Below are 14,212 nucleotides of genomic sequence, written 5' to 3'. Positions count from 1 at the left end.
AGACGATAGGGGGCGGTATCTTCCCAATTGAGCTCAGAGAGACTCTGCAACACTAGCGTGAGGCTCGATTGATGAAATATGAATTCAAATCGCCAATAAATTAAAAAAACGGCATAAAAACGCTATATAGCGTTGGTGGCATTCAAAGGTCGGCATGAACTGACGACAAAACGCATCGCTGGCACTCAGTGTTAATTGAGAATCCTTGAGACGAAGAAGTATACAACTTCATTTTGAAATATTTTGGACAGCCCATGTATTCAGTTGTCCATATCGCTTGGAGTGTGAATATGACGACATATGAGAAAGTACTCAACCTCTACTTATCTTTAACTATGAATGTACACAACGCTCCAACTTACCATCTTTAGATACAATTTGAAAAGTGTCTCTGAAAACGTAACAAGAGTTACATATATGGTTCTTCTCCTGCGGTACTCAATTGACCGGTCTTGTTAAATACAAAACTACGACAACAACAAAGAAATAGCAATTATTCTTTTACTGAAGGGTATGGTGAAGCATTTTACATTGGATATCAACACTGTACAGCAAGACTGAGGTGTAACGCCCTGTCAAATTCTTCTTGGAAAATTTGGATTACAATATCAAAAGGCACATAAAATCAGCAAAAGGAGGAAAAAAGGCTCCCTGAATGAATAAATTAGAACAATGCATTGCAACAGAATCAATACTGCCAATCTCCAACGTAATTTATTTTTCTTTTTTTTAAATCAAATCATCAATATCCACTTTTGTTCTTTCGAAAATCAAACAGCAAATACAGCTTTAAAACAACACATATCTCCACTCTGAAAATGACTCATTCCTGTCAAATTCCCAGCATACTATATATATATATATATATATATATATATATATATATATATATATATATATATATATATATATATAGTATTCATGGATTCTGATTCCATGATCCTTATGAAAGAATTTGTCAAGGTCATATGTACATTTATTGCATGTGATATGAAATGTCTAAAAAGACAAAGTGCACATCATATAGCAAAGAAACCAAACGTTCCTTAAGGAGAAAACCGAGAAAACCCCATAGCTTATGAAGGAAAAAATGTGCATGCAAACCAGAAATGTAACAGCGAGTGTTCAACTCGAGGAGGAGAGGTGCCAAGTTATGGTTCTGGGTAGATCAACGTCAAATCAAGTCTCTCTCTCTCTCTCTCTCTCTCCGTCTGTGTTTTGTTGTGTTGGATTTGTTTAGTTCAGTTCTCAAATGCCAATAGGAGAGCATGACTGTATCAGTGTTGTGTGTGTGTGTGTGTACGTATGTATGTATGTATGTATGTATGTATGTATGTATGTATGTATGTATGTATGTATGTATGTATGTATGTATGTATGTATGTATGTATGTATGTATGTATGTTTTCTTGGGTAGTTTCAGTGCTCTTTTTATTATATGGTCATATCATGTGCACTACAGTATAACAAGAGTCCAGACAGAACACCTCTCTCGCTCTCTTTTGCTCGTATATATTTTTTTTTTCAGTGCCTGTTCAACAGAGTCGCTCTTTTGTGTTTCAGAACACCAGTCTACTGATGGTGTTGAAGCCTCCCCCGCCTCCCCCACCTCCAGAGGGGCCGCAGCTGCCCGGCGGGTCGTTGTCGTCTGAACCGTTGGGCCTGAAGGAGCAGGAGGACGAGGCAGCCTGGAGAGCGCGTGTGCGAGCGTTCAGCTCCTGCTCCTGTTATTACACACAGGGGAAAGAAGATAGATGTTTACATGGCATGTTAGAGATGCTCTAGGAAGAGTGACATGGAATCGTCAGAGTGGGACATGATAGCGGCGTGAAACCTTCCTTTGAAAATGGGTGTCACTTCCTCCTCTGTCATCCACTCCCTTCAGAACCAAGACAAGCGCCCTCTGTCCTCGTCAATTCTTCATCACCATTTTGATAATTATTTATTTAATTTGCTCTCTCTCTCTGCACGGGCACTTCCTTGTTTACATTCAGAAACGCAAAACTTTCCATAGCGCCTCACTGGTCCAATGTATGTATCGATTTATTTGATAAGAGGCTGTCATTTTATCACCATACCAGTACATGAGATAGATTTAAGCTAGTTTTATCACCATACCACTACCAGTACAGGACATAGATTTAAGCTAGTTTTATTTAGTTTAGTATGGTAAGTTACTTTGATTTCTAACATGTTACACGTGGCTCTTGGTATCATATTGTAGTATTGGGGAAATTCTTCAATACAGATGCCCTAGTTTAGCCGGATATCAGCACCAACATTGGTGCCTTTGATATCACCAGCGAGTACTACGGCGCCCTCTAGGGTCTGTTCACTGTACCTCCACACAAGTGTGTTGGTGGAATGACAACACTACACAGACCAATGGGTCATGAAATGACACCTCCTGCTTTCCAGTAGGGGGACAGTTCAGAGTTGTGCTACGATTTAGTAAGACAGCAACGATTCTCCCTTATCTGTTCGAGTGTAAGGTCCCCCTCCCTCTCAGAGTCACTTTCCAGCTTTGAGAAGCCTGCATATGTGAACACGTACTGTATGCAACGAGACCACACACACAACTGTAATAATTAAGCTATGTAGTCAGAGCTTTCAGTCAAACGTATTCTCAACAAATCACTTTGACCAAATGCCAGATTTAACCACTTACTGTACGTCCGCAGCGGCTTTAATATTTACTGCTAAATGTTAATCAACCCCCCCCCCCATGGCCTGCATTTAGTGGCAATATTTACAGGCACTGACACAGGCCTAAATTTGTCCCGAAATTTAATACGGTACAATACTGACAAATATTTGTGTTGATATTTCTCTGATATGAATGGCAATACATTGTAAACAGCTATGTCTACATAATGTGTTTTTCAGTACTGGACTCTTTCAGAAGCCTCACCTATAAGTACAGCTTGTTGTCCTAAGCCTCACCTATAAGTACAGCTTGTTGTCCTAAGCCTCACCTGTAAGTACAGCTTGTTGTCCTAAGCCTCACCTGTAAGTACAGCTTGTTGTCCTAAGCCTCACCTGTAAGTACAGCTTGTTGTCCTAAGCCTCACCTGTAAGTACAGCTTGTTGTCCTAAGCCTCACCTATAAGTACAGCTTGTTGTCCTAAGCCTCACCTGTAAGTATAGCTTGTTGTCCTAAGCTTCACCTGTAAGTACAGCTTGTTGTCCTAAGCCTCACCTGTAAGTATAGCTTGTTGTCCTAAGCCTCACCTGTAAGTACAGCTTGTTGTCCTAAGCCTCACCTGTAAGTACAGCTTGTTGTCCTAAGCCTCACCTGTAAGTACAGCTTGTTGTCCTAAGCCTCACCTGTAAGTACAGCTTGTTGTCCTAAGCCTCACCTGTAAGTATAGCTTGTTGTCCTAAGCCTCACCTGTAAGTACAGCTTGTTGTCCTAAGCCTCACCTGTAAGTATAGCTTGTTGTCCTAAGCCTCACCTGTAAGTACAGCTTGTTGTCCTAAGCCTCACCTGTAAGTATAGCTTGTTGTCCTAAGCCTCACCTGTAAGTACAGCTTGTTGTCCTTGGTAATGGCATCCAGGAGCTCCTTCTGCAGCGGAGGCTCAGCGCCCAGTCTCATCCCGTTAGCTGCTATGCTTCCGTTAACACTCTGTCCGGTTGCTTCCTGTTTGCGGTAGATGAGCACGTAGGCTGTGTCCTTGGGGAAGCGGTTAGTGATGTTCTGCACCGACTGGAAGGAGGCGAATGTCACTCGGCTGTCATTGAAGAGCAGCCAGTCCTTAGCCTCCTGGCCACTGCTAAGCACCGCCTCCACTAGTTTGGGTGGGGTCGAGGGGGCGGAGCAAATGGAGAGGCTTGCGTCCACCTGACCATCCCCCGACTCCTCGTCCAGGGTGAAGTGATGACTGGCCAGGTGCTGGGCACCGTCCGCCCCGTTGATGTTCCGACCGTAAGAGTAGTAGTGGCCGCTCTCTGACGACATCCCAGAATGCATCACCAGAGAGCTGAGGACATAGGGCACAGAGTATACTTTCATTCCTCCTTCTCTGTGTATCTGCTCTACTCTCTCGGTTCTCCGCTCATCCTCCTCTTCCTCCTCGTCCCTCTGCGAAGGTTTGAGCTTCTTCGCCAAGTTCTCGCTGCTCTCGGGAGAGTCCACTTGCAGAGGAGAGGAGGAGGAAGAGGAAGGGTTTCCTGGCGGCGAAGGGGTATGCACGGGGAGTCTCATGAGTGGCGGGATGGTGACGTTGTCCAAGATCTTCCTGCGGACGTGGCATTTGGTGTCGTAAGAGAAGCGCAGCAGGGTGAGGATCAGGTATTCTGGAGCCGCCACCACCTTCATGCCCCTCTCCGCCCGCTGCAGCGAGCCACACTTTTCACAGAAGTAGGCATTCTCCTCATCCAGGATCTCTGGGGCCAGGAAATAGTTGACCAAGTCAGGTACGGAGAGAGGGGGCCCGTCTGTCGCCGGTACAAACTGGACACTGCTAGCGGAGGCTTTGACGGGTCCTTGTTCAGGAGCCTCGCTGCCACCATTGACAGCTCCTTGGATGGGGCCCTTGGGCTCCTCAGAGGGGCCCTCGGTTTGAGGCCCCCCCTGGGAGGTGGCGGAGGGACAGAAGGCCAATGAGAGGTCGGTGAAGGGCTCCTCTTTCTCTGAGACACTGTTGCACTGCATACAGCGGATACCTGTACTCAGCCTGCCGCCAAACATCCGTTCTATCAGCGTCGGCCTGTCACCCTCAGCCTTGGTTTCCACTGACCCCTCCTCCTGCTCTGTAGAGAGCTGACCCCCCAGGTCATTGCTGGTTGCTGCATTACCAGAGGCAATGACCTTTGGCTTGGCTGATTCTAGGACCTGGAGGGTTCTCTCCTCTTCGTGTAACCTTGGGAACAAGAGGCAGGTAGACTATTATAACAAGGAGGAAAAAGCACCTACACCTTACAACATGGCCACATCATCCATTACTATTACTAGAGTGGCTTTCCTACTTTACTTACATACGTTCTATGTTCAAAACATCAACAATACATTTTCACTTTTAAAACCTATAGCTTAGAAAAAATATACCGGCCCAAACCAAACTATTGCAATACTTGACTAAGAAATTTATTTTCAATTAGTTGTATAATCTTTTTTTTTTCTTGTCCATTAAAAGGCATCGAAACAAAATTCACAATCATAAATAATATGTAAGAGCCCATGATAAACATTGGATCAAAAGGTGTCCATTTTGCATGATTCTGTTCACTTGCAGAAGGACAATCATTTTGGGAAAGCAAATGTATACATTTGTCGATTAAATAGCATTTTACATTGAATATAAAAGCATTCAAGAACATTTAATGACAATTAATTATCAATTAATTAACAATAAACTAACATTGGATTTGGATCGTCATTCTAGATACCCTGAAAAATAACAGCAGAGAGGTTGTGTTTGTGTATGTGAGTGGTACCTGTCTAGAAGAAAGCGGAGGTACTCTGAACAGTCCTGTTGGGAGCCTGCATTGAACCATGGAGGTCGAGACACTTCAAAGAAGTTTCTAGGCGCATATGCTGCCCTCTGCAGGATGCAGAAGATACACTTACTTTACATACTTTATTTGAATCCACATCATTATCAAACACACATAGGATTCTAATACTGACAGAGGTTCGATATGCTTTGTGACAGCATCTTATGTGTACAGATAACAATGCCTGGCTCCCCATTACAGCAGAAATAACAAAATCTTCTTAAGCCATTCAAGCAAGTATATAGCATGTCCAAGGCTGTCAAATGTCAGGACCAGGACTTGGCCTATAATCTAATATGTCATGGCCGAGGACTGGGGCTGATACACACAACCCAGTGGTTCTCAAACTGTGGGGCGCGCAATCCTTGGGGCCGGGGCATAATGCGGGGGGGGGGGGGGGGGGGGCACGGGGAGATGTTGTTCCCTCATATAGTTCTATGGTTATTCCACTTGTCTGGTGGAATACTGGTAGGGTGCCAACACAGTGTGGAGAGAGGTCTGGCTATGCAAGACTACCAGTGAAACAAAAAGATCTGAGCGAAACAAAAGATAGTAAAATTTAAATACAATGTGTTGCACATGAGAGCTGTAAACAAACACTGTTGCTAGGTGTCATCACACAAAATCAACTGTTATATCACCCGTGATAGCGAGATAGCTAGTTGCCTCTACGTTTAGTTACCCAACGAGGAAGAGAAATGTTTTTGCCATACAGTCAGGATCGAAAAGAAAAGCTGACTGGCTCATAACAAGCATTCCAGGTAACCTAAACATCATTCACCTTACAAACCAAAAACAAGAAAGTATGACGAGGCATTCCTCTCCCTTGGCTCCACGTCTACTGGAGGTAGGTACAATGTTGCCTTAAAATAAGTGTCGGAAAGGTTTTTTAAATAAAACTTTAAGTGGTTATCGAACTGCTATTTATCTCGCTTAAATGTTACCAATTACCCAAGGGGCGCCTGGCTGAAAGAGAAGCCCTGCTGTAGCCCACAGATACTAATGTTAGCCCTTTTAGGCGAACAATCTCACATGTGTCAGAACATTCCAATGACAATGTCACAATGACTGACTGTTGAATTCTTGAAAAAACAATCACATACACTCGAATAGGTTTAATATGATCCAGGATATGGAGGAAGAGACAGACCTGCGTGTGTGCTAGGAAGGCGAAGAGGAGCTGGAGCTTCTTCATCATTGTGTTGGCACCGTTTAGATGTAACGATAACACATGCCTCCTAAAACTGTGAGAGGCAATTCTTAAAATCACAGAAAGACTGGACAGTACAACAACTTCAATCAGACACAAAAGGAAAATCACATGTAGCTTCATGAAGATGTGCATGTGTACAGCACACCACTGTTCCCTCTACTGTTCGTTGGCTCAGGGATCATTTTGGTTCATTCGTCTTTTGGTAATAGTACACTTTTTCTTCCTAGCAGTGGTGGTAGTGGTGCTGCAGCCATGGCCCAACATTAGGGGCTCAGACAATAATTATTTGATAAACGATAATGGGCTCATAACTCAATATGAAATGACAATATTTAAAACAAAACTTGATTTGAGAAAAGGTATCACTGATACATCTTATTTTAATTAAAAGGTTTAACATATGCAAAACAATGCCATTTCCCAAATAGTTAAATGTTGTAGCCTAATAATCCCATCATAAATGGCAACGAAGAAAGGTGTTTAGCTGAGTCCAACATTCTTGCTGGTATGATTAGAGGTATAATTATGTCCTTTTTCATCTCAACGATGGAAATGATCACATTTTCATATGTGATGTATAGCTAGTAGGGGTGTAACGGTACACAAAAACCACAGTACGATACGTACCTCGGTTTTGAAGTCAAGGTTCGGTATGGGTTTTCGGTACAGTGGGGGAAAGTTTGGCTTTCCATGTTCCACTCAGGGTTGAAGTAGTGTGCAGTAAGTAAGAAATAACTGCAGAAATTAATAATCGACTTACAGGTAATCTCTCAGTGTTGTGTGTGGGTTGAATGAACACCCAGCCCTTTGCGCAAATAATATTTTGGGAATGGGTGAACTTGGAGTTTTGAATAAAATTCTGCATGCAAAAAAAGGTTCTGAAACGGTTCCGTATGGATACGTGTACCTTTACACCCCAAATAGTAGTACAACATACGGTCACATCCCTATCCAGCATTGCTAATGTGACCGATCGTATGAGACTCCTCTGCGTTGTGTATTAATTCCGATGCCCCGAGGGAGTTTCGAACCAGGGTCGGCCGCATTGCGGGCGACAGCATAGACCGCTATACCAAGAGGTGAATTCACTTCTTGGTAACGTGTCTATGTGTCTTTTAAGGGGAAGTGAATTTAACTCGCAGTACCGCTTACTGCCACAGTCACAACATACGTCCATCGTAATTGTGGATATTACTCACGGACCTCCGTTACATTAAAGGGATGTACAGGAGACACCGCTGGGCGCGTTACTCACTCAGTAGCCATGAAGAGAGTCTGGATGATGCTGTTCATGTAACAGGTGTTCCCCAGGTTCACCAGGCCCGTCTTGCCCGTCTCGGACCTCCCAGCCGGCCTCAGCAGACCAGAGGCAAAGGAGTTGGACTGGGAGGTCCAGGCACTTTGGTTCAGAACCAGCTTGATCTTGTCCTCACTGGGTTTGGGAAGATCCTGGCAAATAAAAGAAAAAATTGCTTATAAACAAATAAATAAATCGGATACTGTATATCTACCACAGACGTGACACTTACTCATGTAAAAACAATTGCTGGCGTGAGAGTACAAATCAAAAGAAAGACTTTTGCGTAGAAAGTAGTAACATTTTATAGATGACATACTCAGCTGAATTCTTTTTGGAATAGTGAGCAATGAAAATAAGGTGACCTTTTCTCCTCAAGAATATGAATCTAGTGTATAGCATTTTTAGAATGAACGGTATCAGGAACAGTGAGAACACCTGATATTATCCATGATCAACCCTACATTTAAAATGATCCAACCGTTCATACCTAGTAGGTTAGACAACATTTTCTCAATATATCTTCATGACAACATATTACGTACAGACAAGTGTTTTACCTTAATGGCCTCCAGTATGTTGTCGTAGAGGTCAGGGAAACCAGAGTACTGGTACATCATGCAGTGGATGAGCTCAGTGAAATGCAGCAGGAAAGCCTTGCTGGTAGAGACACCGTCCGTCCTTAAAGAGTGGACCAGATGCACCACATGTGGGACAACCTGGGACACAGCGAGAGGGAGATTAAAAGCACTACTATTAAGATGTTGAACATCAATGTTGTTGTAAATTCAATGTCCGTACCTTGGCGGGATTACCACAGAAACATGATGAGAATGAAAGATAATTGCGGAGACTACGACGAGTCTGTTCTTAGCCTCTATTTTGTATTTTATATTTTGGGCCACCGGGTCGGATACACAGTTCTGCTGAATGGCATTATGGTTCAAAGGAAGCCTTTCCAAACAAAATGTACTTTATTCAGATTCACGGTTAGAAGGGGCTGTTTACACTCTCATAGCTTCTTCAAAACAAATTGCATGTGGGAAGGTGTTGGGGATGGGAACAAATGGCAACAGCAAGCAACGGGTTTATGGGAAATATGGTCCGATGAGAATTAGGGTACCAATTGTTTTGGCAATGGTCTCATTTGTTAAATTAAACCAAGGTATCACATACGATTTGATGGAATTATATGATTAATGTTGAAAATTCAGTTCTTAGTCGTTATAAAATGTGGGGATACGTTTAAAGTTGTGGGCCTTAAAAAGATAAGGGCTGCACCAATATATCAGTATACAATCTGGAACGAAGCATACAGAAACAAGCATTTTTAGTTTATATAAAGTATTCTGTATTTTGTTGTGACAAATAATAAACAAACTTGAATCGTGCCACTTTGACGTTCGTGTATAAAGTTTGCTTTAGTGCATCTTTTCAAGGTTGTTTGTGATGTCAGTTATCATATTGTCTGGTTAATCCTGCTTAACCCTTTTTTTTTTACTTTCTCTTTTTCCCCCCTTTCTTTTTCCGTTTTTCTCCCATCCCAATGTTAGTCGTTATGCCAATTCCCAATCCCCTACCTGGTCGTTGCGTGCTCTGCCCCCTACCGTCGTTCTGGGAGGGCGGAGACTAGGGCTGTCTTAAATACTTTGAAGCTTCGTTCGATGGGCATGGGATTCGAATATGAAAATAAAATTTGATTATGTAAAAAAATTTTAAATATGATTTTTTTGTGCAAAATCAACTCTGCCTCTCTTTGTTAACACATCCTGCGCCAAAAACGTCATACAACGTGTTTCAAGGTCATGCTAATTCTGACAGATCATGGCGTACAACGTTATTGAGATCATATTTAATTTTTTCGCCATGGTATTCATATTTCCCTCATGGAGCCTGGTCTGATGCAGTGTGAGCCGGCACAACTCTGCAACGCTTCAATACTGCCCCCTGGTGGATGATCGGCGAGTTGCCAAACCGGAAATGGCCGGTTGGATCTCGGTGAGTCTCCGAAATGCGTCCGGCCACTCGCTTATTGTTGCGGGACTGTATACACACGTCCCTGTGTAGCGATCGCTGCCATAACGCAATAATCGATACGATTTGGCCGTGTATTATGATTATACAAAACAGAAATGGATTTAGGCGATCGCCGTCAAATACCGTACTTTTCGGACTATAAGCCGCGGCTTTTCCCCCAATTTTTCGACCCTGCGGCTTATATAACGGTGCGGCTTATATGTGACTCGACGTGACCAAACCCGAAAATGTAAAAATCTAAATATTGCTTTTTTGACTGCATTGAAATGTTATTTATCTGTTCCCTTATTTGCTAAACTTAATACAACTTGTAAATGAGTTAATTCTTGTTATTTGTCCGACAGTATTGTGTCCCAATGCTAATTACATATGGTAATTAAACATTAAAACACATGCGGCTTATAGTCCAGTGCGGCTTATATATGTACACATCATTCAATTTAGCTGCTGCGGCTTATAGTCAGGTGCGGCTTATAGTGCGAAAAGTACAGTAAGTGGGATGTTTTTGCTCCAGTCTCATCGCCCAACGGTAAGAGGACGCTGACGTTACTTTCAGCCTGTTTGTTTATTATTATCCATGCAAACTGCTCCGATCAATATATCACCCATACTACATAAAGCATTTACCGACGATCACGGAATTATAAACGACCCCCCCCCCCCCCCGTTCACCCGCGCATGATCAGTCATAACGTTTAGGATAATGTACAGTTGAAATTTTTAATATAGCGTGTAACGCCAACAAACGGCATTTGATAAATCTATATATGCGTGTATGCCTATATCTCACGTTCTAGGAATTACTGCAGAAAACGATAAAAACATTTATATTCTAGATGGTATTTTCGTATGAACCTGTGAATGAAAAAGTTAAACGTTCATACATCATGAACGATAGATAATCGATGTTGAATGGGCCATAGTAATGTCAATTTAGCAATACAATTTAAAAAGTTATAGCCCTGCAAAGAAGGTAAACATCTCCATAGGCTTAGACTGGTGGCAGTGATCAAACATTGATGGATATAAGCGTGGCAGGGAATGTGTTAATTACAACAAGCAATGCGGTTTGTTATTTAAGATGAGGTCGGACTCGGCACTGACAGATTTGTGTTCATTGTGCTGCTTTTATAAAGCCTCAAATGACGGCTTACAATATTTCATGGAAGCAAAGTGTTTAGTTTGTCTAAGATTTTAAAAGGTTTAAAACTTTACAGCACTGACAAAGTTGAACAAAGTGCTGTACAAGTCCCACAACATAAAAAAAATATATATATATTTATAATTACCCCCCCCCCCCCCCCCCCCCCCTCCCACTGTCTCTGTGGTGGTGGGCAGACGCTTAGACCGCTGCGCCACCCGGCCACCCTGCTTAACCATTTCACTACCACACTACCAAATGGTTAACCCTTTCACTGCGACACTACAGAAGGATAACCCTTTCACTGCGACATGACAAAGGGTTTGATTGATTGATTGAAAAGTTTATTAACAGATTGCAGAATGGGTACAGTACAGTACAGCTTAATACATACAATTGTTAAGGGGATGCAGACCAGAGAAAGACTTTCGTCTTGTTTACATCAGGGTCCCCCATTTTCAATTCATCATAACACTTTGTCCAGGTGTTACGGTTACACCCTTAACCTTCTGTAGTGTGGTAGTGAAAGGTTAACCTTCTGTAGTGTGGTAGTGAAAGGGTTAAAGAGGACCACAATGGAAAGAAGCCTTTTCTGGCTTTATTGTGTTTATATCCTCAATGATCCTAATGGATGTAAAATATATTTTCCAGAAAGATCAGTGGAGTAAGAAGAAAAAAAGTGAGGTAAGATTTCAATGTGTTGATAATTTGATAGTGATTTTCCAATCACAAGGCATAACAGTGCCGAGGTAGTCGAGCAGACAATCGTGGTACTTGTACAAAGCATTATCATAGTCATCCTAACACGTGTCAATCTGATTAGGCAAGCAATACAATAAAAAGGCTGTATGAGGTGAAAATGAGCGAGCGAGAGAAAGAGAGAGAGCGAGAGAGAGACATTACCAAGTGGAAGGCCTCGGGGGAGTGCTGGAAACTCAGCAGCATGTGAGAGAGCACAACTAGTGCACCCTGCCGCACAATGGGGTACCACAGACGATTCAACACCTGGAATTAAAAAGAAAATACACTACAGTCATAATTCAAAGTCATGAGTACATAAGCAATATTGCAGGCTGTGCCCATTGTAAACAACAACAGTGAAACATGAACTTCTAAGGTAGCTTTCTAGCTTCAAACAGTGGTACAGAGACTCGCATTTTTTTTTTTTTTCTTTTTTATGAAAATGTAAAACATATACCATGTGTTTTTTTTTTTTTTTTTTTTTACAGCTGGCAAGCTGTCTAGAACAGGGTTTTATCACGGTCAGTCGCCACAAAGTAGACCAATCACAGCTCAGGCTGCAACGTGCATACAGGGATATATTATCTTATTAAATATAAAATAACAGCTTAGAAATATGAAAATAAGACAAATGTACACCTTACAACTATTAAAGATAAAATGGCTGACATAATCTTATATTACAAGATTGTTATTGGACATAGTAACCATTTGAAGCTCAAATTATGTATTTAATGTAACATGCAAAAGGCATAATGTTACATCTCACCCTCAACAAATTCAAGCATCACATAAAAGGTTCATAAATATTTTTACATCAACTAAATAGTCATCTAGACTAGTCATCTAGTCAATAGAAATCTTGTCGTTTAATCGTTTTTTTTATTAGCGATTTCCATTAATATTTCATCAATATAGCCTCACGTTACCAGTGGGGATCTGTCTGAGCTCGAACAGGGAAAATACCGCCCCCTATCGTCTCTCCGGATGGTACTGCACCCCATTGGATTGGATTGATTGAAAAGCATGGGGAAAAAAAGAGTCCGGATTCCACATTTTACTTGTCAGGCAAGTAACCGGAGACGATCCCAGTCATTGCCCACCATCAGAACAGCGTGGAATATGTCTTTTGACCACCCAGCGTTGGATCAATAAACGCGATCAATATTTGGAATGGCGATCAGGAATTGGAATAATCTTTTTGGAGAACATCTGATCTGAGGTAAGGAATCTATTTGACCAGTATTGGGATAATCAGAGCGGTTTTCACCTATATATAAAAGTGCTATACAAATAAAGTTATTATATCAACGTGTAACAGTAAGAAGCATTTTGTATGAAAGTATTCTGTACTTCTGTATGACAACTATTAAAGAACTTGAACTTGAACTTGAACTTGTCCCCTATGTGTTAAATCACAGTGAGGTATTCTCAGTACAAACCAGCTCGATCTTGAGCAGAGTAACATCGATGAGGATGGTGAACTTCTGCACGGCGGCCAGCCCCTTGAGCAGAGCAATGACCCAAGTGTCAACATGATGTGCCAGAGGCCAAGACAGCCAGTCAATCATCCTAGAGGGGACAGAGGAAGACAGGAAAGACAGGGTTTAATATCATCCTGGAGGACAGAGGAAGACAGGCAAGACAGGGTTTAATATCATCCTGGAGGACACAGAGGAAGACAGGCAAGACAGGGTTTAATATCATCCTGGAGGGGACAGAGGAAAAGAGGAATTAATTGGAGTTATTAGGGATGAACCGATAAAGATATGCTTATCGGATATCAAACCGATACCTGGCTAAAATAGTGGATCCGTATTGGATACTAAAACCTAATACTGTGAGCTATACGTCATGTCAGGAATTAAAGTAGAGAGACATTATCTGCATTTTTTTTTTAATCACAGAAGGATGCATCAGTGGATCTCCCTCATGGTGAAAATGTACGTTATCCAATGACACCAAACCTATGGTCCAAGTCTGCACCAAACCTATGGTCCAAGTCTGCACCAAACTAATGGTCTAGGTCTGCACCAAACTAATGGTCTAGGTCTGCACCAAACTAATGGTCTAGGTCTGCACCAAACTAATGGTCTAGGTCTGCACCAAACCTATGGTCCAAGTCTGCACCAAACCTATGGTCCAAGTCTGCACCAAACTAATGGTCTAGGTCTGCACCAAACTAATGGTCTAAGTCTGCACCAAACTAATGGTCTAGGTCTGCACCAAACTAATGGTTTAGGTCTGCACCAAACGAATGGTCTAGGTCTGCACCAAACTAATGG

General features: G+C 42.1%; 1 protein-coding gene across 4 annotated transcripts in view; it reads right to left on the bottom strand.

The window, feature by feature from the left end:
- Window positions 1-521: 521 nt before the first annotated feature.
- The window catches only part of usp38 (ubiquitin specific peptidase 38), a 31,448-nt gene continuing 17,757 nt past the window's right edge, over window positions 522-14,212 (bottom strand). For all 4 annotated transcript variants that reach the window (XM_084318571.1, XM_084318572.1, XM_084318570.1 and 1 more), the window contains exons 4-11: window positions 13,370-13,499; window positions 12,090-12,191; window positions 8,569-8,727; window positions 7,967-8,160; window positions 6,649-6,742; window positions 5,439-5,545; window positions 3,520-4,864; window positions 522-1,724 (exon numbers count right to left, since the gene is read on the bottom strand). In XM_084318571.1, the coding sequence (XP_084174697.1) occupies window positions 1,560-1,724; window positions 3,520-4,864; window positions 5,439-5,545; window positions 6,649-6,742; window positions 7,967-8,160; window positions 8,569-8,727; window positions 12,090-12,191; window positions 13,370-13,499 (2,296 nt within the window). In that variant the 3' untranslated portion in view covers window positions 522-1,559. The remainder of the gene's footprint in view (window positions 1,725-3,519; window positions 4,865-5,438; window positions 5,546-6,648; window positions 6,743-7,966; window positions 8,161-8,568; window positions 8,728-12,089; window positions 12,192-13,369; window positions 13,500-14,212) is intronic.

This window comes from Notolepis coatsorum (genome assembly GCF_963971535.1).
Source record: "Notolepis coatsorum genome assembly, chromosome: 7".
NCBI classification, from domain to species: Eukaryota; Metazoa; Chordata; class Actinopteri; order Aulopiformes; family Paralepididae; genus Notolepis; species Notolepis coatsorum.
The sequence above is the reverse complement of the archived record's forward strand: the minus strand, read 5'-3'. Positions and strand labels throughout refer to the sequence as shown.